Here is a 26,030-nt window from a genome sequence, read left to right on the forward strand (position 1 = left end):
GGAATATTTACTACACTTGTACACTTTATTATTTTGTATCGATATGTAAGGCCTAATAAATAATTGTGTGGTTCCGATTATGCTCAATTTTAGAATAGGGGGTAGGTAGATTTCTTATTTTATTTTATTTTATTTTTTATCTGTGTGAGTGTCTAGTTAAGGGTGTTCATTGTTTTCCAAATGGTCTCTGTTCTGTTTATTTCTTCCTATCAGATGTACAGCCATTACAGATTAGAAGAATAGTTTTATTTTGTATTTTTAAGTTGATGTCAGTTTCCGCATCCACTATTTCTCGTGAGACTTCACAATTTTTGTCTCGAATGCTTAAAAATAAGTTTAGGGTCGGCAGTGAACAGCTAGTTGGGGTTGGGTAAACCGAACCAAATAATTATTTTTTGTCTAAGCTACATAGTATCTTCAACTTGTGCAACTATACCCAACAAAATATTGTCTTTGGCAATATATTTAAAGAGTTTGATCAACGGGAGACGTCGCTGCCTGCTGTTTGTTTCTGAGTGGCTAAAGTCCTTGGGCAAGATTTGAACCACGACTGTGCCTCCGTCAACCCAGCTGTATAACTGGGGACCTGGTAGGATGTAGGTTGCAATGTGAAGGCTTTAATTCTATACGCTTAAATGGCTGCAATGGATTGTATGCTTCCCGGGGAGTTGAGGAAGACTAAAGGGCCGTTGTGCCGTTCTGATCCGAGCCAGGGGTAATTTATGTGTACCTTCTGTTAAAACATATTATGGTAAACAATCAATGACACATACGGGTGCAGTTACAATGAATTCAACACAACACGTTACCAGAAACAAACCGAGAAGGCAGCGATTCAAAGCATCACCACGTAAAGATTTATTGAGAGAGTATACCATATAACAATGTATAGCTTTAATGTAATATATGACCTCTTTTCATTTTGGTGCTCAGAGATATATGGGGTTGAGGGAAGGGGGTCGAGGATAGAGCTACATTTTGTATATTTATTTATACCCTAAACTTGTACCATTATTTACTGTTTCCAGGGGTCAGACACGATTAGCATAGCTATTTTCTGACTCCTGTTATCCGATCGGATTGTTTGCTTTTTGTATTTACGTTTGTGATGACTTTTTCTTGATCAAGTAATCATATCATATCGTATCGTATCGTATCGTATCGTATTGTATCATATCGTATAATATCATATCATATATGGTAAGAGTCGTTAGTATTTAGCATTTGAAACACTGTGTGTAAAAGAATATTTCAAAGTTAGCCTTATATTCAATCTGTGTTACATCCATATTCAAAATGACACTTTAATGTATTATTGATACACATACGTAGTCTGGGTAACTGTGAATAACATGTACGTTGCGTCTTGGCTATGAAAATGGCACACAAAATCAGGTCAAGTGATGGGTACATTCTTTGATTTGTAATTGTGGACGCATCTACCAATTATACTCACTTCTTTTGTATGCAATGTCACAAATAACAAATAGGCTTTGCTTTCTGCTTGACAACACTAAACACTCTGCTACACATCTAAATGCGCATGATCCATGTGGGTGGTAATTAAAATTGGTAATTTATGTGGTTGAGAGTATCAGACCTTTTCAAAAGAATGTAAACATATTCGAGTACTTACATTGTTGAATTAGCATTTATAAAAGAGGAGGTGAAATCTGCCACGGAAACCAATATATATTGCAAGTTAAAATCTGAATGTGAATAAATAAAAACATTTATTCTATGCCTGGCCGGCCCATACCGACCTGGTTTATACCAGCGTTTTGTTCATGCGTGCATGTGGCCCCAATCACGATTGAAGCCATGGAAACATAGACACTGTGACTTTAAAATACTGACGGAAACCCGCCAGTGACTATACTAGTCAAAGTTAATCAAATTATTGAATACCAGTCTATTTATTCCGTATTCGGAGGCCGTCGGCCCAAAGTTACAAAATACAAATATTACAGTAAAGCAGTACTGAAAAGGCAATTAAACTGTTACATAACACTGTTGACCTCTTTACGTGGCATGAAATACGAATATACTGTGAGATGCCCCAAAGGTCACTCGTTCATTCAACCAACGATTAGATGCACCAACCTTTTTACCGTCATAATGGTATTAAACTTTTCTTAAATATTTTCACCCTATGCTAATGAGATGATATTGTCTTTTAAAAAATGAGAAATGTTTGCCAAGATAGTCTAAAATTGCCTTCAAACTCCAAATCTTCCCCTTCAACGACACTACCATTAGATGTGCTGGCCTTTATTATAACGATGCCAATTAACTGTTTAAGAACATATTTCTTCAACCTTATGTAAGTTATAAAGGATAGTTTTTGATACTTTATGGTGTTGTCTTGTAAAGCTTGGAGGGTATTACTTGAAAGGGTCTGATAGAGTAAAAAACCCTCCAGGGATTCTAGGAGGAGACCCCATCGGATCACTCCCCCCCCCACCCCCCACGTGAGGTGAACACACCCCAGTCTCAAGCTCTTCCCCTACCTCTTACTCTACATGTCAAGATGCTATCAAAGTATATTTCAAAAATATTTCAACCCTATGTAGTTGCTTTTTACATGTTGATGCTGTCTTGTAAAGCTTGGAAATTATTGTCTGAAGTGTCTGAATAGTATGAAAATTGACTTTTCAGAATTAAAAACACCTCAAGGGCTTCTAGGGGGAGACGCACTCGGACCCCCATGAGATGTGTACATATTCCCTTCTTAAGCTTTCCCCCTACCTATCTGTCAAGTTTCTATTAAACTGTTTTTGGAATATATTTACCATATGTAGTCAATAATCATATGATAGTCCTATCCCAGGATCTTACAAGGTATTTGAAAGCTGTCCACACTGAGTCACGATCAAAAAATGCCCGTCATGTGAATATGATGTGTGTGTGTGTGGGGGGGGGGGGGTCATCATGTTTTAGATTTAAGTGATAGAGGGGTCACCCTGTTATTGGTTTTACATATGGGGGAGGGGGGTTCAGTGACGTTTTGTCGGTCCAATGAAACCATTCACCGACCCCCACACCCAGGCTGGAGAAACTGGCAGGTCCCTTACTATTGTTGAAGGCGCGAATGTGTTATAAATCATATGTAGTTAGTGCGAAAATGAAGTTCAGCAATCGAATGGACGCCAGTTCTATTAAACTGTTTTTTGGAATATATTTACCATATGTAGTCAATAATCATATGATAGTCCTATCCCAGGATCTTACAAGGTATTTGAAAGCTGTCCACACTGAGTCACGATCAAAAAATGCCTGTCATGTGAATATGATGTGTGTGTGTGGGGGGGGGGGGGTCATCATGTTTTAGATTTAAGTGATAGAGGGGTCACCCTGTTAGTGGTTTTACATATGGGGGAGGGGGGTTCAGTGACGTTTTGTCGGTCCAATGAAACCATTCACCGACCCCCACACCCAGGCTGGAGAAACTGGCAGGTCCCTTACTATTGTTGAAGGCGCGAATGTGTTATAAATCATATGTAGTTAGTGCGAAAATGAAGTTCAGCAATCGAATGGACGCCAGTTCTATTAAACTGTTTTTTGGAATATATTTACCATATGTAGTCAATAATCATATGATAGTCCTATCCCAGGATCTTACAAGGTATTTGAAAGCTGTCCACACTGAGTCACGATCAAAAAATGCCTGTCATGTGAATATGATGTGTGTGTGTGTGGGGGGGGGGTCATCATGTTTTAGATTTAAGTGATAGAGGGGTCACCCTGTTAGTGGTTTTACATATGGGGGAGGGGGGTTCAGTGACGTTTTGTCGGTCCAATGAAACCATTCACCGACCCCCACACCCAGGCTGGAGAAACTGGCAGGTCCCTTACTATTGTTGAAGGCGCGAATGTGTTATAAATCATATGTAGTTAGTGCGAAAATGAAGTTCAGCAATCGAAAGGACGCCAGACCCCCTACCCTCGTAAACGAACGAAGTCTGGCGATTAAGCTTGTGTACGTGACATCGTGCGATTGTACCTAACAAAAGACTTTATGTGGGACGTAAGTTCGCGTTAGTACCTGTTCATCAGACATTCCAGTATTTCGTGAACAAAGACTGTATGAGTCTGGAGGAAATGGGTTGTCTTATCTATAACGGTCTTGCCCAAATTGGCACACTGTATGTAGCACTATATGATTTGGATATATTTGTAAACTTGGGAAGTAGAGTTGAATATTTAGGTGCAAATCATAAACAATACGGGATGCAATATTTACAGTTTTAAGTTCATACTTTTTGTATACAAAATAGCGTCGCAGGAAAATGAGATAGTAAACTTGCCTCACTTCAAAAAACGTTCAGGCGTACACTTAACTTGTATTAGTCAACTTGGTTTGTTTATCTCGTAGAGGGCAGGCTTTCTATTCAACTCATATAATTTAGAACGGCAGAATTGTCACACTCATTATGTACAGCACATTCTGTGTATCGCAAATGTGCCCAGCTTCTACAGATTAGAAAAGTCACCACATTACCTTCAAGTAAGTTTGTTTTTACCATTTGCTACGTCTGTATCACGAACGTCCGTTCTGTAAGCAAGTCACAGCAATATTGAAACCACATGAATTAGTCCACCCGATTCTTCACGACTAGACTGTGTTTAATTCTACATGAAGAAGCGTTTTGCTGCTTGTATACACATTTCAATCGTGTAATGAAGCTAACATAAAACACTGGTTATGGTGGCTGGAACAAGAAAGTGTCACAATGTCAGATGCGTTTGTTTCCAGTGAATGATTTTCATCATTCGAGTAGCTAAACAAGGTGAATTACAATGACTTTATAAATCATGAAAAGGAAAATATGAACTAGGCATTCTAATATTGTTCTGTGCAAAAACAATATTAGAGTTTAAAAAGACTAGATATTAACTCCTACATGTGGCTCTCATTTATACCACTCGTCTCGCTTATGTATGTATGTATGTATGTATGTATGTATGTATGTATGTATGTATGTATGCATGCATGCATGGTATGTATGTATGTATGTATGTATGTATGTATGTATGTATGTATGTATGTATGTATGTATGTATGTATGTATCATTATTATTATTATTATTATTATTATTATTATTATTATTATTATTATTATTATTATTATGGTAGATCCAAAACTTTTCTATGTTTAAATATTATTTAGGGAATGGCTGACCATCCTAGAGACGCTTTAAAGATTGTTATTCTTGGCCTTGACGATAGTATCAAAAGTGAACTTGAAAATGAAATACTTAAAAAAGTAGACTTCGCCATTACGAAAACAAAAACTACAACTAGGGCATCAAGTACAGCCGGCCCACCAGTTTTGTTTGTCAACACTCCGTCTCTACCAGACGATCCGTACGCAAGTAACATGGATACCAATGACAAAAAACGTGCGCTAAGGGAATGCATTGACAAAGACATAAATGGAGATGGCGGTATTGATGCTATACTCTTAGTCACTAATCGTGAAACAGATTTCAACGAAAACTGTACGGACTTTCTCGCACACGTCTTCGGCAAAGAGTTTACCAGGTATTTGGTAGTTGTCTTTAACGGGAATGATGATATGGAGATCATCGATCCTGAAATGGAATTGAGAAATAAGCCTGTCTTGAGGGCATTGGTCAAAGAATGTCAAAGCCCTGTGTTCGCAATCAACTACGGCGATAAATCCAAAGAGAACGACGACGTAGAAAGGTTGATTTCAATGGTAGAGTTCATGAAGAAGAACAACGCCCCATATAAAGGAGAAAATGTGGACTGTACGAAGAAAGTGGAAAACGTGAAACAAACATGCTCAGTACAGGAGTAAGTATATTATTTAAGCTTAATTCGAGACATTAAAGCAATTCCGTGGTACACAAAACCATGACCACCACATATGAACCACTGCATGCTAATTGAGAAAGTTTATAAAACTACTATTAGGCTGAGATCATGATTTACGGCGGGAGCTGGGGGCGCATGACAACAAATTTTGAGTTCAAGGGGGGGGGGGGCTGAAAGGGAGGGGCCCCTAAATATTTTGCTAATAATTTGAGCCAAATTAAACCTCAGGAGCGATCGTTTACAGAGTAAATTGTAAAAAAAATGCATTCTAAAACCTAGATTCAGTGCTGACATGGGTGAAAGCATAGACCCTTGGTGTAGGGTCTATGGTGAAAGCCATGCGAATGCATTTGTGTATTCCTTCCTCTGTCTGTTAGTATGTCTGTCTGTCAGTCAGTCTGTCTGTCTGTCTGTCTGTCTGTCTGTCTGTCTGTCTGTCTTTCTACACACTCTCTCTCTGTGTGTGTGTGTGTGTGTCTGGTGACTTCTTTCAAATTTCAAACCCCAGGAGAAGTCGTTTACATTGTACTTTGCAAAATTGTATACTTCATTTCCGTATACACATAATTATGAGGCAGTCAATAGCCAAGCGAATGTGTGTGTCTGCCAAAATATATATAAAATAAAGTGATGGTAACATAGCCATACAGTTGCATAATGATGATTTGTATTGATAGAGTAAAATTGGGGTATTGAAGAAAAATGTCAATAAGTAGACTATGGCTTTCGATAATGTGTATGGTTTGACATTTTACGCCATTAAATGGCCGCCTACATGTCAATAATGTTTTTTAAGTGCTTACTGTGGGAGGGAGACACCCCACTAGCTAGCATGGGGAATGGATGCTGTTTCTGATAATCAAGATTGAAAGAGAAAACCCTGCTGGCCAAGTATAGGTTACAGCTCAATGTAAGACCTTTTTCGCAAAGCCCGCATATCATTGTAATATGTGGACATTGATGTTGATTTCGACCTCTGAAGTGGAGGGGGAGGGGGGGGGGTTAATATATAATTTCACATTAAAATATGTGTGGCCGGTAGGGGGCATGACATTTTTTGAGAGAGCGGGGTTGGGGGAGGGGAGGCTGCGAAATTATTTTTCAATTAGGCCCCCCTGCCGTAAAGTCTGATCACAGCCTTATTGGTGTACACCGGGGAAAACATGCTAGATTCCAACAACTTGAGTATTCATATCGTTTCCCCGGTATACTTGAAGGTGTTTTGTGAAATGTTGACCCCTTATAAGACAATTTTTTTTTATAATCACACTTTATTTTTATAAACCCCGAACTTTGGACAACTAAACCGGTCTGGCCACTAATGTGATTGTTGATATTGTTGTCATTGTCATCATATCAACGTGGCAACTGCAAATCAAACTGCCTCTGATGTTGAACTTTAATTAGCCAGTTTGAATTATGTATGCAAACTTGTAATACTGGTAGCCGAACAGCACGATATGCCATGTGATGGCATAAGTGGACATATTGTCTGTATGCAAGTTTTGTTTGAGGATAATGAATAATTTTGAGCTAACAATGCTTCGAGTGATATTCTCTATGGAGACAAATTTGGCGTATGGTTTCCATAGCAACCGTAGGTTTATTAATTACTATGACTTACCTTTCGAATCTGAAACGGCATTTTTGTGGTTGTTTGATTTCAACATTCCGAAGTACCATTTAACGTAGTGGACTGTGGATTGGTTCATTTCATAGATCTCTACATTAGTGTCGACTATTTCATAAACATATAAACATTGTATGTTACTATATTCTAGGTTGTCGTACATATAGGTTATATGAAATAGTAACTTTTCATAAAATATTGGTTAGGTATAGACTCGTCTACACACAATGTATGGCGGTGTGTTGATTGAAATGTATAACATCGCACTGACATTATCTGGTAACATGTATTGCGATGGAACACGTTGCGTGTGGGATGAATTATTACTAGTTATATAAATTATTTTGATGGTCTCCCATTTGTAATATCTAATAGTATTTAGAATGACTTTTAGGAGGAGTAAAACATGCAACAAGTGCTCTGTCTGAGTTTTTCGGCTAAATTTCCCCTTTCGTTCCATTCCGTTTTGGTTTCAGTAAAGCTGAGAATGATTTATCCATTGCTATTGTTGGTCTTGTCGGTAGTGGTAAGAGTGCCACTGGAAACACGATCTTAGGGAAACGCTCATTTGTTACTAAACGATCATTGTCGTTAACCACCACGAAGACGCAAGCCCAATACTGCAGACTTGAAGATGGCAGAGTTATGATGGTTATCGACACTCCGCCACTCCCGGATAGCCGAAATGAAATTACGCGCCGCGACGCGAAAGCTGAGCTTCAGCGATGCTTAACGTTAGCACAACAGAATGGTAAAGATTTGGATGCCATCCTGTTTACCGTGAGTGTGAATGATCGTTTTACAGAAGAGTATATTCATGCTTTCGACTTTGTCCTAGAGATTTACAATAAGAATGTGACCGAAAAAATGGTTATCATGTTTACCAGGGAAGACCAACTGATTGACGAAGATATGTCACTTGATGAGTGGCTCGAAAAACCCCCAAATACATTACAAAAGATACTGAAAGAATGCAAAGGACGGTATATGTCGATAGACAACAAAAATAAAGAAGAGGCAGTCCGTAAAAGGAAATTTTTGGTCGACCTCATCGATAAACAGAATAAACAAGAGCGCCAACTATCTCCCCTCAACATAACATGGTGGACAAAATTATTTTAGCAGACGTACAATACTGTAGTGTGGTCTAGATACGTATGCATCGTGAAGAATGTAAACACAGTTTTCTGTTGTACGAGTGTCATTGCCTTTTTTCTTATTATGAATTTGTACAACTTAAAACGCTTAGTAAAGACAGCATCATCATATATTCAGTATCAAATATGTACATGCTGATCGCTAGAGTGTGATTTTTCGAACATCATTAAAAGCTACACGACACGAAAAGGTGAAGAATTTATCCTTTTTGCAATTGCACGATTACCTGTCAGTTGTTGAGTAAGACATCATTTGAATGTAATAATGATTCGATGCAGGAACGGTAAGACCTATTTAGTATTTGATATATAGTATTTCAGAATGGCTAGCTGTGTATCAAGTTAGGGTTAGCACTATCACAGACAACTAACACAGTTAGTTAGTTGTCTGTGGCATTATCTTTCATTTTATTACCTCTCGTAAGGGACTGTAATGTTATGAGCCTGTCTGTCTGCTTGTTTGTATCTATCTATCTATCTGTCTGTCTGTCTGTCTGTCTGTCTGTCTGTATGTCTGTCCGTGAATACAATATATCAACAACTACTATTTCTTATTAAACGTGGTACACATTTTCCTTATGGTAACTACAAGAAGTGGTTGGATTTCAGTAAACATTCCAAGAATCATAATAATTAATTAGGGTAATAAACACTTCGAAATTAGACTACAGAGTGCAAGCTTCAAATTCTATATAATTGTATACATACATTTGTGATACCTAATGACAATATTTTTGATTTAGTATAATAGCTAATTAGTTATTTGCATTTTTTTGTAATTAGATATTTGAAAACTCTCACTACGGTTTGATATGTGCTAATTTGAATATTGACCGAACGTTCTAAGAATGTTTCACATTGCATATTCAGTTGGCCGTAAATAGGTCACATCAGCAGGCAATCTTGCTGTAGAATTCGCCAAGATAAGTTTATACGATCTCTTCACTATTTCATTCTCAATCAAAATTGAACATCTTTTTTGTGCTTCGATTATTAGGAACATGTGTTTGCACTCCCGCGTGTCTGTTTGCCGTGTGAGAGTAAGGCCTTGATATGTCATCGGTCAAACAAGGTCAGCTTCAACTTCCGGTTCAAATCACCCGCTTCTAATGTTCTACGGAACATTCTTGAACGGACAGTTATACAAAGACCTTGTCAATTTTTTTAATGCTAATTTAAAGCACATGAGAATTCATCTTTTTGTGAAATTTTTAATCTTTCCGGTGTGTATATCTTATATGCTTTTATTTATTTGATTTGACTATCCAAATAAAGAAACCGCAATCTCAAACAACTTCTTGTTGTTCTGTGTGGTGCTCTTTTCGGACCTAGGCCTGTTGAGGACATCACTGGACAATTTGTCTTTGGCGTTTTGTTTGTCATGATCAGTATTTGCATACATGAAGTCTATGTCCATTTTTGTGAAACACTGTTTTTGGTCACATTGTTTTGGTCAATTTTACTTATGAAGTCAGTCGTATCTGTGATGTACATTTGTAAGTGAGTGGGCTTCTAACAGTATATATGAACATATACTGCGAATTGCCCAATGCTTGGTCTTGTCACCTTCTGAATCTCCTATGGCTGAATTAACCTTTTTCTGTCACATATACTAATCACTGACAAACACCTTTAAAAGTATCACTTTTCAGATACCGATCACATTTCCTTTCAACATATAGTAAAAGGATGTTTCAGTCACAAATCAATATAACCAATACATCCACCCAATCATCAAACTATGTTCAATATTATAACAATTCAAGGATACTAAACACTCTCATCGTTTTCGGCAAAAGAGATGAAGATACACGTAGACAATTAATATATGTGATTTTGATTTGATATTTTCCACCCTAGCACTTTATAATGTACACAAATAAAAAAAAAGTTTCCATAAAGTATTTAGTTACTTCCTTATATTACCATATCTCAAAAGCGTCTGTAGTATATCATGTACTAGAAAATGTTGTGTCATATCATTCCACTCGATGTCTTTTTTTCATTTCTACATTAATATTTTGTTAAATTTCAATACAATTATTATTTGAGCATGTTATTGGTCATTAAATGTACAAGAAAAATCATTTCGTATCCCTACTAAATATTGCACAACATAACTACTAAGAAAGACAGACAGACAGACAGACAGACAGACAGAAAGAAAGAAAGAAAGAAAGAAAGAAAGAAAGAAAGAAAGAAAGAAAGAAAGAAAGAAAGAAAGAAAGAAAGAATCGAACATGGCATTCTCGCAAACCAGAGCTGTTATTTCTTCTACGATCTTCGAAAGAATGAGACGGTGCGTTTTGGACGGTGCCGTAAAAGAGGCCGTGGTTTTGGACGATGTGAACATGGTTGAGGTATAGATAGAGGTATTCATTGCTTTCAAAGGACGCCAAAGGTCAACATAGTAAATCAATAGTGGTAACCCATATTATTATAAATTTCAGGCAACACATTGCATTCACAAGAGAATATCAATCATGATAGGGCACAGTTACATCATGTTTCATTGTCACAGCGGTAACTTGATACATGCAAGACACGATGAACAATTCCAACATCACGCCGCTGTAAGGCTTACCTTCCGTTTAATTGCCTCCGGAAAGTCAGACATTTCATTGTACTTGTACATCATATATCCTAGGTTATGTGAACAAGTTTCGAGTCTGCTGAGCTGTCTATTATGATCCATGATAGGTCAAAGTGATTAAACAAGCTTCAAAATGATTAGCAATGCGATGGGCGAGGATATTTTGACGATAAATCCAGAGCACATGGCCGACACTGGTTAGAATAGTAGTACTAACTATTAAAAAACTTAAAGGGTCGATCATTTTTGCAGCAGAGAGAGGGGTTGGAGGTGGACTCCATTTTCCCCCAAGTCTACCCTGTATAAATGTGTAACTTAGCCAGTTACTGGCACATTTCTCAAAATAAGATATTTACAAATAGTCATTAAAAGCAGTGAGGTCAACAGTCATGAGAAATGGCGCTAGCATTTTTGACGCATTTGTCATGACAAACCATCTGATATCAAGGGGATGGGCGCTGAATGATTTTCTGAATGCTAGTTTTGCTAGGTAAGAATATCAACCGAGGAGGAATAAAAGCTCACTGTCCATGCAAGTGTTGAAACTAATGTTGATATATATCATACCGATAACATTGATCAGACTATATATTTCTCTTCTTTGGCGACAACACTATTAATAGTGCATCATTTCAATTTTTTTAAGTTTGAAATTTTTTGTATTGATTTTTGAATTATTTTTAAACAAAAAATGTTAATTATACAATTACAAGCGACAATCCTGCCTCAATTCAACATTTTAGAGACGGGCACTTCAGAGAGGGCGACCTTTTAGAAACCAGAATCGGAGTTAGGGTTACACTTTACGCAACAGACTAAAGCTATACTTCCCGCGGCCCTCCCTCTCTTGTAATCACGGGAGGACCCTGACTATTCATCAAATCCACTGACGCAGAGCTGACCGACAGGTCACCTTTATCATTTATGTCATCTGCATTTTGCGCAGCAGCTAATACGGTTCAAAGCAAGTTTTGAACACAGAGAAATAAATTTGTCTTTAAAGCTGAGTTTATAAGTTTTATACTCAAGTGAAAATACTTACATAAAACCTAAGGCGTGATTAAACTGTAAGTCTAGTATAATGTTAATGTCAATGCATGCCTTCTCTATGGCATTTCAAATTGTATTCTGACATTGTTAGAATTGTTGGTTGCATAGTAGGGAGTTCCTATACATTTTATGATACATATTACGTCATTGGATCATTTATAAGTTATACCAATAACCAGGTCTGAATTAAGTCCATTGCAAGTGGTGATTAAGTGTAGATCAGTGAGTAGAATACTCTAAGTACTTTTGATATGGAGAGGTAAGGTCAGAGGGGTTTGACGGATTGCTGGCTATGTAAATACTTAACGGCATTCTTGTATATCCAGCCATATTTCAGTCCAGGAAGATTGTACAAAATGAAATGAATGGCAAATAAGTGTGAGTTTCTGATACTATCATGCTGATAAAGAAGAGTGTGTATCCCCCCCCCCCCGCCCTTGATTCAGAAGTGTGTTTTGTTATTGAATATCGGCCAATCCAGAAATAATAATTTCATTCAAGATTTTTTTATATAAAAGAACACACTGAAATAGACTCGACTTAACAATCGAATATAAAATTAACTTAACAAATTCTTTATGATAATAAGAAGTGATTCATCAGCCATTGCTTAAGTTGATCTGTTCAAGTCGGATTTCAACTTCAACACCTACATGACAACATTCCTCGATCCCGGAGGCAGGTTTGATTTCGGGAACAATTTTTACCTCTCTTTGGGTCGTGATCAACAATTGTTTTTTTAAATCTCTCAGGCCCCTCTCTGAACCAATTATATATCTCTCTTCACGTGTCGTTGTTTTGCAAAAGTTTCAAATATATACTGATATCCAGATTTCAATGTCGTTGGCTACCGCCATTCAATGACTTGCAAACGGTGGACAGATTTACATCGTTCTCATTATTTGTTCGGTGGTTAACCCTCATGTCAGGTGTGTTTAAAGATTAATATACTCTTATCATTCAGCTGCCAAGCATTCACCACACGTTTATAAAAGAGGAACCAAGTCTCTTTTATTTGTTTGATAAAGATTTAACCAACCCAATTTGTAATCTGTGTTTGTCAAACTGAATAACAAGTCAACATGATTTATTTTACAGGTTCCAAGGTGATAAAACTAGCCGTTCACATATCATCATTTTTACCTTCCGTAAAATGGAAGGTTACATTTTACGATAGTGTGTGTGTGTGTGTGTGTGTGTGTGTGTGTGTGCGCGCGCGCGGGCATATTTGTGTTTGTTTGTTTGTTTGTTTGTTTGTTTGTGTTTTTTTTGTTTGTTTGTTTGTTTGTTTGTGTGTGTGTATTTGTTTGTCTGTTTGTTTGTGTCTTTGTGTCTGACTATTGTTCGTTCGAATAGGATAAGGTTACAATCTCTAGATCTGTGCATGAAACATGCTGTGTACATGACGCGGTAGAAATTTGGGTTCACATCTATGGCGTCGAAAATCTCACGAAACATGATTTTTTTTATCTCGCGTTTTGCGATTTAACAAGCGGGTAGCGGAAACACAAAGTCAACAATGAAGACTGGTACCCCACAAACTCAAAACCTTTCCTATCTAATTGGCCTTGTCTTGGAGACTAGCACAATCCTCTCCACTAATTGATCAGATAATAAATACAATCTGTGTGTACAGGTGCAAACTAGTATTCACCAGTAGTGAATTCTTTGAAGCTAGACGATGGTGTTTTCGTCCAATTTGGTGCAGTGTTAAAGGTTAAATACTCATCTAGTATTCTTTATCTGTGCATGTAACAAATATTTGATAAAGGAAGATACCTTTAGATGACTTAATCATTAATTACGATAAACTGTTTTTGTCTCCTTTGTTCCCTCTGGTTGTCAGATCTTGTTGAAGTAAGTACTTGTCCAGTTCTTGTACGGTTAATTTTTTCAGTGAGCCATTCAGTACCAGGGACATCCAGTTATAATTTTCATACTTTTTTTTCTTGTTTTTCTGTCTGTTATTTTTTTCTTTTACTTTCTCTGATCATGCGTGTTTGTTTAAACAGTGTTAGATCATGTAAACAACTTATGACATGCTCGTCTTTCACAGCATATTTCAGTGACACTTCCTTAATACTGTCATGGTCATCAAGTGATAGTTGGCTTAGCCTGAAGAGTCTTGATATATTTACTCTGGGCTGCCAATCATCTGACTGTCCAGGTTGGCCATCAGCATTATACATCTTTGAAGTGATAAGGTTTATTTGGATCTGAAACAGGTTGCGGTATTCTGTCAGGTTTTGGTCCAGTGATCATGAAGGGACGGCAGTTGCAGAATTCACCTTTTTCAAGGCAGCCCTCCTTCGCGTATTCCATATAGAGTTCACCAAAATGGAAATGGTTTTCTATAAAAGGTACACTTTCTTGATATAAACTGACCCTGAGACAGTAGCCTTGGCTTGTGCGCTGGATAGCCTGGCATGTTCATGGATGTAGTCTGAGTTATCATAGAAAATCATGTTTTCCACTCTCTCGGAAACATGTGCCTTATGTATTCATTCAGGACAGGTGCTCCATCAATTCGCCTTTGAACTTCATGTGTTACTTCCCATGCATTTTTCTCCATCCTTTATATTAGATAAGGTGCGTGCATGCAATTCTTAGTATGGGTGAGCCATCAGCATTACAGTTGTCAAACAGTACAAAGTGAACTAAAGCCAGGTCTTCATCTGACATCTTGCCTGTACCTGTGGCTTGCCTTACCTCAGCCAAAACCTACCGGGAAGTCATACTTTCCACGCTGCTGTCATCAGCAGTAAAGCAAGTCTGTATAGACTTGCCAAGTCAATATTTTGAGATGATATTTGTTTTTTGGACTATAATGAAATCTAGAATAGACGAGTAATAAAGTTTAAATGTGACATTTTGTAAACTAATACCGCGATATTTTAACGGGATTCGTGAATCAGCTGAACGATCCTTTCAAATAGGTACGATTGTAATACGACGCCAAAAAAATGATATAAAGCCACTGTCAATACACAACTGAAACAGATTATGCAACACTGGGATGGAAAGATTGTTTTCCAAGACTTCACCTGGAATACGATCAAAATCGACATATAAGAAAAGTAAAATCTGATTATTTACTACTTAGTTTAACACCCCAAATACCCATAATTCCTATCTAAAACTGAGATTATATAGTTATCAAGAATAGAGTTCTTAAACATAAAACCCACTCCCCAAAATTTCTGTTTGCTAAGGAATGTCTACGTGTACTGTTAAACCTAAACTAGGCAAAATAGTGTCATTTCCGGCCGGATAGGTGAGTTTCATTTATGCTAATAATGTCAGCAATAGTCTTTCGTATAATACCACATCTCAAATGATAATTTCTGTCAGCCTATCCCCCGACATTAAGATGTGCGATCTTTATACTATTGATACCCGATGGACCAGGTAATTCCTATTCGTCACTAGCTGCTATGTAAATTCGAGCTGGAATGGCGAGATTTGTAGATACCGTCATATATCATTTTGATATTTCGAGTGGCCAGCATGGAAGACATGTGAAGCGGAAAATATTCCCTACATCGATCAGGGAAATGCTGACAGTTAGTGTTAAACTGCACGAAACTGCACGACAAGAGAGTGTCAATAAACAAGTCGGGCGGCATGATCATGAGCAAGCTTAGTTATTTTTGTTTACGTAAAGAACCCCAACAAATACATACATAAATAAATAAATTTAATAAATGAATAAATAAGTAAATACTGACAAACATCATCAATAGAGAAATCACAAATCAGTATCAACAATAATGAATTTTTCCTAGTATCAAGAATTAGTATATGTATGTTTTCCTATATGTAAAATAGTCACAATTCCAAAAACCAAAAGAGTTGAGACTGATCCCTACCAAATGCGAGGAGTAGTGTATTTTTTATGTCGTAAAAATTCCATAATTTGAGTTCCGATCACAGGGAGCTCGGGCTCAGTTAGTTTTGTTTACAAATATAAACAAACAAGTAAACAAACAAACAAACAAACAAAACAAAACACAAACAAGTAAAAACAAACAAACAAGTAAATAAACAAAACAAACAAACAAACTAACTGACACGTGAGTAGATACATACATGAGTAAACGACAACAAACCAACGAACAAACACTCCCCCCCCCCCATGGTCACATCTGGAAATAACCCAATTTCCAGATGTGACCATGTGGTGGGGGGGGGGGGTTAGTGTCTGTTCGTTAGTGTGTTGTCGTTTACTCATGTATATATCTTCTCATGTGTAGGTTTATTTTGTTTGTTTGTTTGTTTGTTTGTTTGTTTGTGTTTGTTTGTTTGTTTTGTTTTTTTGTTTACTTGTTTATTTGTTTGTATATTTATTTTACTTGTTTGTGTTTTGTTTGTTTGTTTACTTGTTTTTTTATATTGTAAACAAAACTAACTGAGCCTGAGCTCCCTCTGTTCCGATCAGTAAAAAATCTACCTTGCTAGAACAAACATGCTTAGAACTCACAAATTCATAATAAAATATATTTTTATTGTTGATACTAATTTGGTATTACTCTGTTGTTGATGTTAAGTCAGTATTTATTTATTTATTTATTTATTTATTCATTTATTTATCTATACATTTTTTGTTTGTTTGTATGTCTGTATGTATGTATGTATGTATGTATGTATGTATGTATGTATGTACGTACGTACGTACGTACACGTACGTACGTATGTATGTATGTATGTATGTATGTATGTATGTATGTATGTATGTATATATGTTTGTTTGTTTTTTGTTTGTTTTCGTAAACAAAACTGACTGAGCCAGAGATCCCTGTGGTGGAGTACCAACGTTTAATTTCGTTTACACTGCACTATAAAAACTGGAAGCATAATTATTATATTGCATGATCATTGTAATGGTCATAACAACAAAAACTTATCATCTGAACGAAATAATAATAACGCAAATGGTAAGAAAACGGTGAAAACATGAGGTACTAACCGAAAGGTCGTGCTCTAGTATTCAACGGTCACATGGGTATCACGTGAGACCCTTCCCGCCTCCTCTGTTGGGTTCTAAATGCTCTTCAGCCAACCCAAAGGTCCAGCTGTTCAACTCATTGTGTTTAATCTATTATTTGTCTTATTTTACTCAAGTCAAGAGACCGTGACTGCGCACGAGGAAAGTCCTTGTATTTAGGGAATGGCCGTATACTTTATATAATCATAAAACTTTGCTTCCTATAAATCAGGTTCTTGATATTAAGAGGTTGAAATACATTCACACAAAAATGGATATGAATACATTCTGTGTGAAAATCCATACAGATCATTCGTGTCTGATGTTCTATAGAGTCTGACATACTGCAATTGGTGAATTTATTTACCTGGTGACTCCATGCCTGGAATATATATTTATATATTATGTTGGGGGTTTTCCTTCATTTTTTTCTTATGATACTTTCACGTACATTTCATCAACAAAAGACGAATTCAATACATGTCTTTACCAATGACACTGTAACCTACTCGTCATCATCGATGAAGACTTATGTAGCTCATGAAACCCAATTCTTGATAACTTATTATTTGTGTGGCTTGATTAGATAACTTACTATCGTGTATGGCACAATCTCCTGCACCTGATAACAAATACCATGTCAGGTATTATTGTATTCTCTGAAGTTAGACAATGGATGTTTGATCCAATTTGGCAAAGCATTAAAGATCAAGTATTCTCTTTAATATAGATCTATCTCTGCGAATGTCGAAAGTTTATCTGATAAACGAACATACTTGTTGATAAGTTAATCGCGTAACGACCATTAAGATTTTTTCAAACTCGGTTCATGTCAAACTGTGTAAATTAATGATGTATATAGATAGCTTCGAGTCACGGTCTGGTACGACTACACACATCTTGTCTTGAATTATAAGTATCTCTCTTTTAGGACAGAAAAATTCAACGGGCAACCTTACTCATCACTTCAGATAATTAGGTAGGTTTAATTTGGTTTCAAAACATTACAAATGCAGAGCAAAATATTTCAAGTTCAAATTCCAGAATTGCCATGGCCCCACTGATTTTATCTTCAGCTCCTATCTTTAGTGAGTGTTGGATATATATGACAATCTCAATCTCTCAAGCCACTATTGTAAGGCTTATGTATCATCCGAACCAATTGAAGCACTGTATGTAGCCATTGTGTGATTTTGAATTGCCTCTAAGGCATAAGTTCACCTGATTTTATTATTTAGAAAATATCAAGAATATCAAGAAATGATTTTGAAACAAAGTGCACACCATAGACCAGCAGCTACTAGTGTTTTATTGACATTTGCTGTATTATATATGTATATACCCATCACCCCCTAAAATAATCCAGTGAAATGGCCTAAATATGGGTAGGTCAGACCGGTTTCACAGATTTATGTTTTTTCTGTACCTAGACAATAATATTTCCATTTCTTGAATCAAGGTACATGTGCAATCTTCCCCAACTTTATGTATTACCACACACTTACACAAACAATAGAAAATTGAAGTCTTTCAAGGTAGGTTAGGGCATTGACATTTTTTATCCTGGGGGCGCCCTGCATGGCAGAAACTCTAAATACCCATCTTTGGTCGTTTACTTGGTGTTGGCTGGCTGTATAAGTCTCTGTGTCTTGAATTGTTTTCGATGCATTGATCTCACACCCGTCCTGGCTATGCACTGCACATCTGTTTAATGTTTCCCTTTCAAAGCAATCGTTGCATATAACTGCTTTCTCCAGACTGTTATGGAACATGATAACTTTCAATTAAGTTTTGTAGAAAAAAATTGCGAGAATTATACTTGATGTAAACGACTCTAGTACAACATACACGAATATTAGGTGTTTTGTAAAGAATAATGATTTGATGATATACTTCATTATCATAAGATTCTTTTGTTTCATAAAAATAATATACTTGATATTAAGAGGTTGAAATACAGTAGCACAGAAAGGGACTACCACTACATTCATAAAATCCATAAAGATCATATGTGAGTACTATTTCTTCATGGAAATACTGAAAATGTTTCATTTTCCTGTTTCTATTTCTAGATACATTTATATTCCTGGTGACTCCACGTCTGCAATGATAATAAATTAAAGTCTAAAAAGTACACAAAGCACTAGTAAAGAATCGACCTAGAGTTTCTTCCAAAAGCTAGAATGGAAATAGGAATCGGAATGTACACAACTGTAAATAACAGTATTCTTGCTGTCCCTTAAACGTTCATAAAATGTAAATAACAACTTACGTTGCAATGAAGTAAAATTGAGGATATTCCTAATTACAAAATTATGACTAATACTAACATCATGTTTAAGATCAAAAATCAAACGCAACGCATTATGATAGGCCACTGTCAAGGTAGATATTTGTTTAGTGCTATAGTTACACCACATGTTATTACAATACATACTATACAGATAACTGTTAAAAAGGGTACATTTCAAATTTTGAGAGCAATGACGGAAGTTACTACGATCAAATTGGCTCGAGCATATTCACAACGAAGCTGCCTTTCTATATCTGTGTTGTCCTCCCCTGAAGAAGACACAATATAACCTAGAGGTACTTTTTAGTATTCACAAACTGCAGGGGTTTGCCATATAGCAACACGTTGGGAATTCTACCCGGTTTCCAAGACCGCGGGAAAATATCCATACATTCTGTTTTGGTAGTATGAAAGAGAATATCGTGGTCATTTCCATAATGCTCGCAAATACCTATCAATTTACGCAATGCTTTCGCTGATGAAGGACAAATCAAAACTAAATCATCTACATAGAATAAGTGGTTTATGACACTGTCTACCAAGCAACACCCAGTGCAGACCGACTGAAGCTTCGTTCTAAGATCATCGACATATACAGCGAAAAGCTTAAGTGAAATAATGCTACCTTGTCGCACACCATTACTAACACTGCAGGGGTTTGACACCGCGGAAGACCAACGTATTATATTTACTGTAACAATAATGTAAATTGAGAACTATAAGTGATGGAATGCTCCTATAAATCAATTTCTAAATAATGTCCAATGATTAATCCTATCAAAAGTCTTTGTAGCGTCCATGAAACACAAAAATACAGGTGTAGTATGTCTCTTGTAAAAACCCATAATTCCTTTGAGTACAAAAATACTCATATCTGTAGAGTGATTACTTTTAATTCCGTATATATATATATTCCTATAACTCCTATACTATGTCATGATACTTTCACCTACTTTTCATCAACAAAGACGGTTGAAACTTAGGAACTGAATCCTTGGCACCATTCAGATTTATGGGTGTTGATTTTGTAGTTTATTGTGGAGACTGGTACAGGCTGTTACTTGATAACAAAATACTTACAGTAGGAATTTCCTTTTAGTGTCCCACTTAAATTCACCTATACAGGCGCACGTTGTACCTACCATCCATTATTATAGTAACAAACAATGATACCAAATATGGTATTGATGATGTCATGCATTGTTGAATTCCTTTAAGCTAGACAATGGTTGTTTTCATTCAAATTGATATCGTGCTAAAGATCAAGTCTTCCTCGATGATTTATATCTGTCTACATCACAGGACTATTTGATAAAGGAACACACCTATTGATAAGTTTGTCATGTAACGATCGTTTTTATAATAAGGTGTTTTCTCAAAGCGATTCATCTGGTCTTAATTGATGTTGTCTGTCGATGACTTTGAATCTGGAACAACAACAACAACAACAACAACAACAACAACAACAACAACAACAACACACCCCGTCTTTTGAACTGTTAGGAGTTGGCCTTTGTGTCTCCCTGTGTCTACTGATAAGAATGTTATATTGATAACTACATTCCCGTATGCGTCATGTTAATGTTTATATTATAACCAAATCTCATTTATAGGTATTTTTGTCAGTCAAGACACAAGTGAAATCCACTCCCAATAAATAAATTTAAACTTTCTAAATAATATGGAGGTAATTAACAGCAACGTTTTAATATAGTAAACGACAGAGGCGAATATCTCACTTGCGATGAAGGAGGGTGCTCTGTGAAGATATGCTAAAAGTGGAGCGATTGAGATTCACAATTTATTTCAACACTAGGAGAAATTTCTTACCTAATCTGCGTAAACCTCAATATATCCTGACACATATTAAGCATATGTTGGCTTTAGAAATTTATACAATTAAATTTTAATAAAAACCTAAATTTTTTATGCGATATCATATACAGTTCACTAACAAATAATGATACAAATGGGTCATTCAAAAGGCTGTCACCACAAGTAGCTATGTTAATATCTGATGATGCAATTGTTTTACTCTTATTTCTTTTTTAATTTTATCATTTTTTTTTTCATTTGAATTAGTTAACGCTGGGTTTCTAGATAATTTCTATTAAATGTACCCCCCACCACCACCACATGCCATTGCCCGTTGTGACAAGGCCGCTCATTGTAACTTGATTTCGCATATTGTATAGTACTGTTCTATCGTCGCCTTTTTACTCGTAAAATCCTTCACAGAAGTTCTGAGACTTCAGATATGTCAGTTTAGTGCAGCACTGATACGACCCTCTTCCACATTGTGATCTTTTCTCCAATTATTTACGAAAAGATATACCGCTAGTGCTACGGTCAAAGGCCGGTGTTTCGCCTCACATGTTACTATTGAGAATATGGCATTGTGTCACGGTTTGAAAGTGGCCGGAACAGCTTTCAATTAACATCTTGCTAACAAATTGGTCTTAAAATCACGATATCTGTTTCGAAAATCACAACATATAGTATTTTTTTCGACCCTCCCTTGTACGTCCGATGACAGTAATATAGTCGCAGTTTTCGACGAAGAGGGCGCTCTTTGTCATTTTGCGCGCGTGAGAGAGAGAGAGAGAGAGAGAGAGAGAGAGAGAGAGAAAGAGAGACAGAGACAGAGACAGAGACAGAGAGAGGGAAGGAGGTGATTTTGTAGACTTTCAATAGTCATAATGTGACATAATATACCCAAATATTCCACCAACATAGTATTGAACAAAATACCTTGTTATTATTGAATGAAAACAACCATTTGATGGATAAATATCCATAAAATTATGTATATAATAATATTAATATTGAAGCTTATAAAGAAACATACTTTTATTACAGGTGTCCTCATTATCAATGGAGAAAGATTTTGAATGATAATTGAAAACAAAAACAACTGTCTTCATTTATTTTCTGAGTATTCACAATTTATTATATAATACAATATAAATACAGTTGTGAAAACTGCACTCAAAACACTGTTAAAGGTTCATGTTGAAAACACTCCAATACATCCATTATCAAATTAGTAACTTAGTGGTATATGTACATCATGGTACCCTAATATTTTGTATATATCCAATGGCATATATATGTCATGATTTTGACTGACTTGTATTTTATGCAGTTATGTACACAATCAGTTGGTTACATACTTAGTATCCTGTAGTACTTTTTGTCAAGTCATCATGTTTTGATTGTTGCACATTTGTTCACACCAACTGTTTATTTTGATCAACGCGCTCAATAATAATGTGTAAAGGCATGAACTGGAGGTGTACAGTTGTGTTAGAAAAGAAAACATTTCTTTCCAACCTAAAATGTTCTGTAAGATGTGTCATGATACGCTTATCAACTAGCGCTGAAAGCTGAAAGGGGGTTGACCGATGCATGGGGGCGCCCTGTCGTGGTTTACCTTACAGACAAACAGTATCAGTTAAATTCACTTGTACAGGTGCACGTAGTACCTGCCATCAATCCACAGTTACAAACAATGATACCAAATATGGTATTGATGGTGTCATGCATTGTTGAATTCCTTGAAGCTAGACAATGGTTGTTTTCATTCAATTTGATATCGTGCTAAAGATCATCAAGTCTTCCTCGATAATCTCTGCGTGTGTACATCACGGGACTTTTGATAAAGTAACCTACATTTCATCACCAAAGACGAATGTGCAAACTTAGGAACTCAATCCTTGGCAACTTTTCAGATTTATGGGTGTTGATTTGATAGCATATCTGGGACTCTGGCACAGACTTCGTTATTAGATAACAACATGCTTACAGTGCGGAATTTACTTTAAGTGTATAATTTAAATTCACCTCTACCTAGATGCTCGTAGTACCTGTCATCCATCCACAGTTACAAACAATGATACCAAATATGGTATTGATGATGTCATACATCGTTGAATTCCTTCAAGCTAGACAATAGTTGTTTTCATTCAATTTGATATCGTGCTAAATATCAAGTCTTCCTCGATGATCGATATATCTGTGTACATCACGACACTATTTGATAAAGGAACACACCTATTGATAAGTTTGTCATATAACGATAATTTGTGTGATAAAGTGTTTTCTCAAAGTGATTCATCATGTCTAAATAGATGTTGTCTTTCGATAAATTCGAATCTGGAACAACAACAACACATATCGTCTCTGGAGCGTTGGCCTTCGTGTCACCCCGTGTCTCCTGATAAGAATGTTAAATTGAGAACTACATTCCCGTCATGTTAGTGTTTACATTATAACTAAATCTCATCTCTGGGTATTTCGTTCAGTCTAGACACAAGTGAAATCCTCTCCCAATAAATAGATTTAAACTTCCTTGATAATATGGAGGTAATTAACAGCAATGCTTTAATCTAGTAAACGAGAGAGGCGAAATTCTTATTTGCGATGAAGGAGGGTGTTCTGTGAAGATATGCTAAAAGTGGAGCGATTGACATTCAAAATTTCATTCAACACTAGGAGAAATTTCTTAACTAATCTGCTTAAAACCTCAATATATCCTGACACATATTAAGCATGTGTTAGGTTTCGACAACTGTGGCTTTAGAAATTGATACAATTATATTTTAATAAAAACCTAAATTTCTTATGCGATATCATATACAGTTCACTAACAAATACTGATACAAATGAGTCATTCAAAAGACTGTCACCACCAGTAGCTATATAAATATTTGATGATGCAATTGTTTTTATTATTTTTTTCATTTTAATTAGTTAACGCTGGGTTTCTAGATAATTTCTATTAAATGTACCCACTCACCTCCACCCCCACCACATGCCATTGCCCGATGTGACAAGGCCGCTTATTGTAACATTTCTCATATTGTATAGTACTGTTCTATCGTCGCCTTTCACTAGTAAACTCCTCCACAGAAGTTCTGAGACTTCAGACATGTCAGTTTAGTGCAGCGCTGATACGACCCTCTTCCACATTATGATCTTTTCTCCAATTATTTACGAAAAGATATACTGCTAGTGCTACGGTCAAAGGCCGGTGTTTCGCCTCACATCATGAGATATGGCAATATGTCACGGTTTGAAAGTGGCCGGAACAGCTTTCAATTAACATCTTGCTAACTAATTTGTCTTAAAATCACGATATCTGTTTCGAAAACCACAACATATAGTAATTTTTTCGACCCTCCTTTGTCCGATGACAGTTATATAGTCGCAGTTTTCGAAGAAGAGGGCGCTCTTTGTCATTTTGCGCGTGAGAGAGAGAGAGAGAGAGAGAGAGAGAGAGAGAGAGAGAGAGAGAGCGAGGACTGCTTTTGTAGACTTTCAAGTCATAATGTGACATAATATACCCAAACATTCCACCAACATAGTATTGAGCAAAATACCTTGTTTTTTATCCATCCATCACATTATATGTATAATAATATTAAAGCTTATAAAGAAACATACTGTTATTACAAGTGTCCTCGTTATCAATGAAGAAAGATAATTAGATTTTGATCAATGAAAACAAAAACAACTGCGTCTACTTATTTTCTAATGAGTACTCAGAATTTACTATGTCGTACAATATATACAATCGTGAAATCTGCACTCAACTGTTAAAGGATCATCTTCAAAACAGTCCAATACATCCATTATCAAATTAGTAACTTAGTAGTATCTGATACTAAATATGTACATCATGATACACTAATATTTTGTATATAGCCAATGGCATATATATGTCATGACTTTAAATCACTTATATTGTATGCAGTTATGCGCACAATCAGTTGGTTACAGATCCTGTAGTGCTTCTTGTCAAGCCATCGTTTTTTTTATTGTTTCGCATTTGTACACAAAAACTGTTTAAGGGAGCCTTTTTTGATCAACCAGCTCAACAATGAAGTGTATAGCCAGGCATGAAGTCTGGGTGTACAGGTTTTTAGAGAAAAGAAAACATTCTTTCCAACGTAACCAGAGTCTATAAGATAGGACGTGTCATGCTACACCTATCAACTAGCGCTGGAAGGGGTTGACCGATGTATGAGGGCGCCCTGTGATGGTTTACCTTACATACTAACCGTACCACTGAAGAGTGCAGTCGTACAGTATGCAGTCAAAGAATGTGAGATGGGTGTCAATGTGTCACATTGACACACTATCCCTTATTTATATCATGGACAAACATATATGTTGTTTTCACATCCCTAGTTATCTCCAAACAAAACAGTATTTATGTATTGTCTATTTCCTCACATGATGTCTTATATAAATGAATGCTTCAACCACAAAGCAACGAATAGATGCAATAATATCCATAAATATAGATGACTTCCCACTCCTTATAGCCTCACTTTGAACATTTGCTTTACTTACCTCATCGAGCGTTGCTTTATCCTTCTCTACGATGGTTGTTATTTTTGCTGTGATATCATCCGTATGCGGCCTGTACTTATACACCGCTTCAGTATCATTAATCATATTGTTAAGTTTCTTCCTT

At 36.4% G+C, this 26,030-nt stretch overlaps 1 protein-coding gene across 1 annotated transcript; it reads left to right on the top strand.

The window, feature by feature from the left end:
* The first annotated feature begins 5,174 nt into the window (after positions 1-5,174).
* LOC144434091 (GTPase IMAP family member 8-like) lies at positions 5,175-8,594 on the top strand. The gene is made up of 2 exons (XM_078122547.1): positions 5,175-5,821; positions 7,949-8,594. Exons 1-2 carry the CDS (start codon positions 5,175-5,177, stop codon positions 8,592-8,594), a joined length of 1,293 nt encoding a protein of 430 aa, XP_077978673.1.
* Positions 8,595-26,030: the final 17,436 nt, after the last annotated feature.

The sequence above is a fragment of the Glandiceps talaboti genome, chromosome 4, assembly GCF_964340395.1.
Source record: "Glandiceps talaboti chromosome 4, keGlaTala1.1, whole genome shotgun sequence".
In the NCBI taxonomy this organism is placed as follows: Eukaryota; Metazoa; Hemichordata; class Enteropneusta; family Spengelidae; genus Glandiceps; species Glandiceps talaboti.

Bases quoted from the DNA above. Each gene is read 5' to 3' on its own strand.
- LOC144434091 (XM_078122547.1), top strand. From the start codon at position 5,175: ATGGCTGACCATCCTAGAGACGCTTTAAAGATTGTTATTCTTGGCCTT. The intron at 5,822-7,948 runs GTAAGTATATTA...TTTTGGTTTCAG, and splicing joins CAAACATGCTCAGTACAGGA to TAAAGCTGAGAATGATTTAT.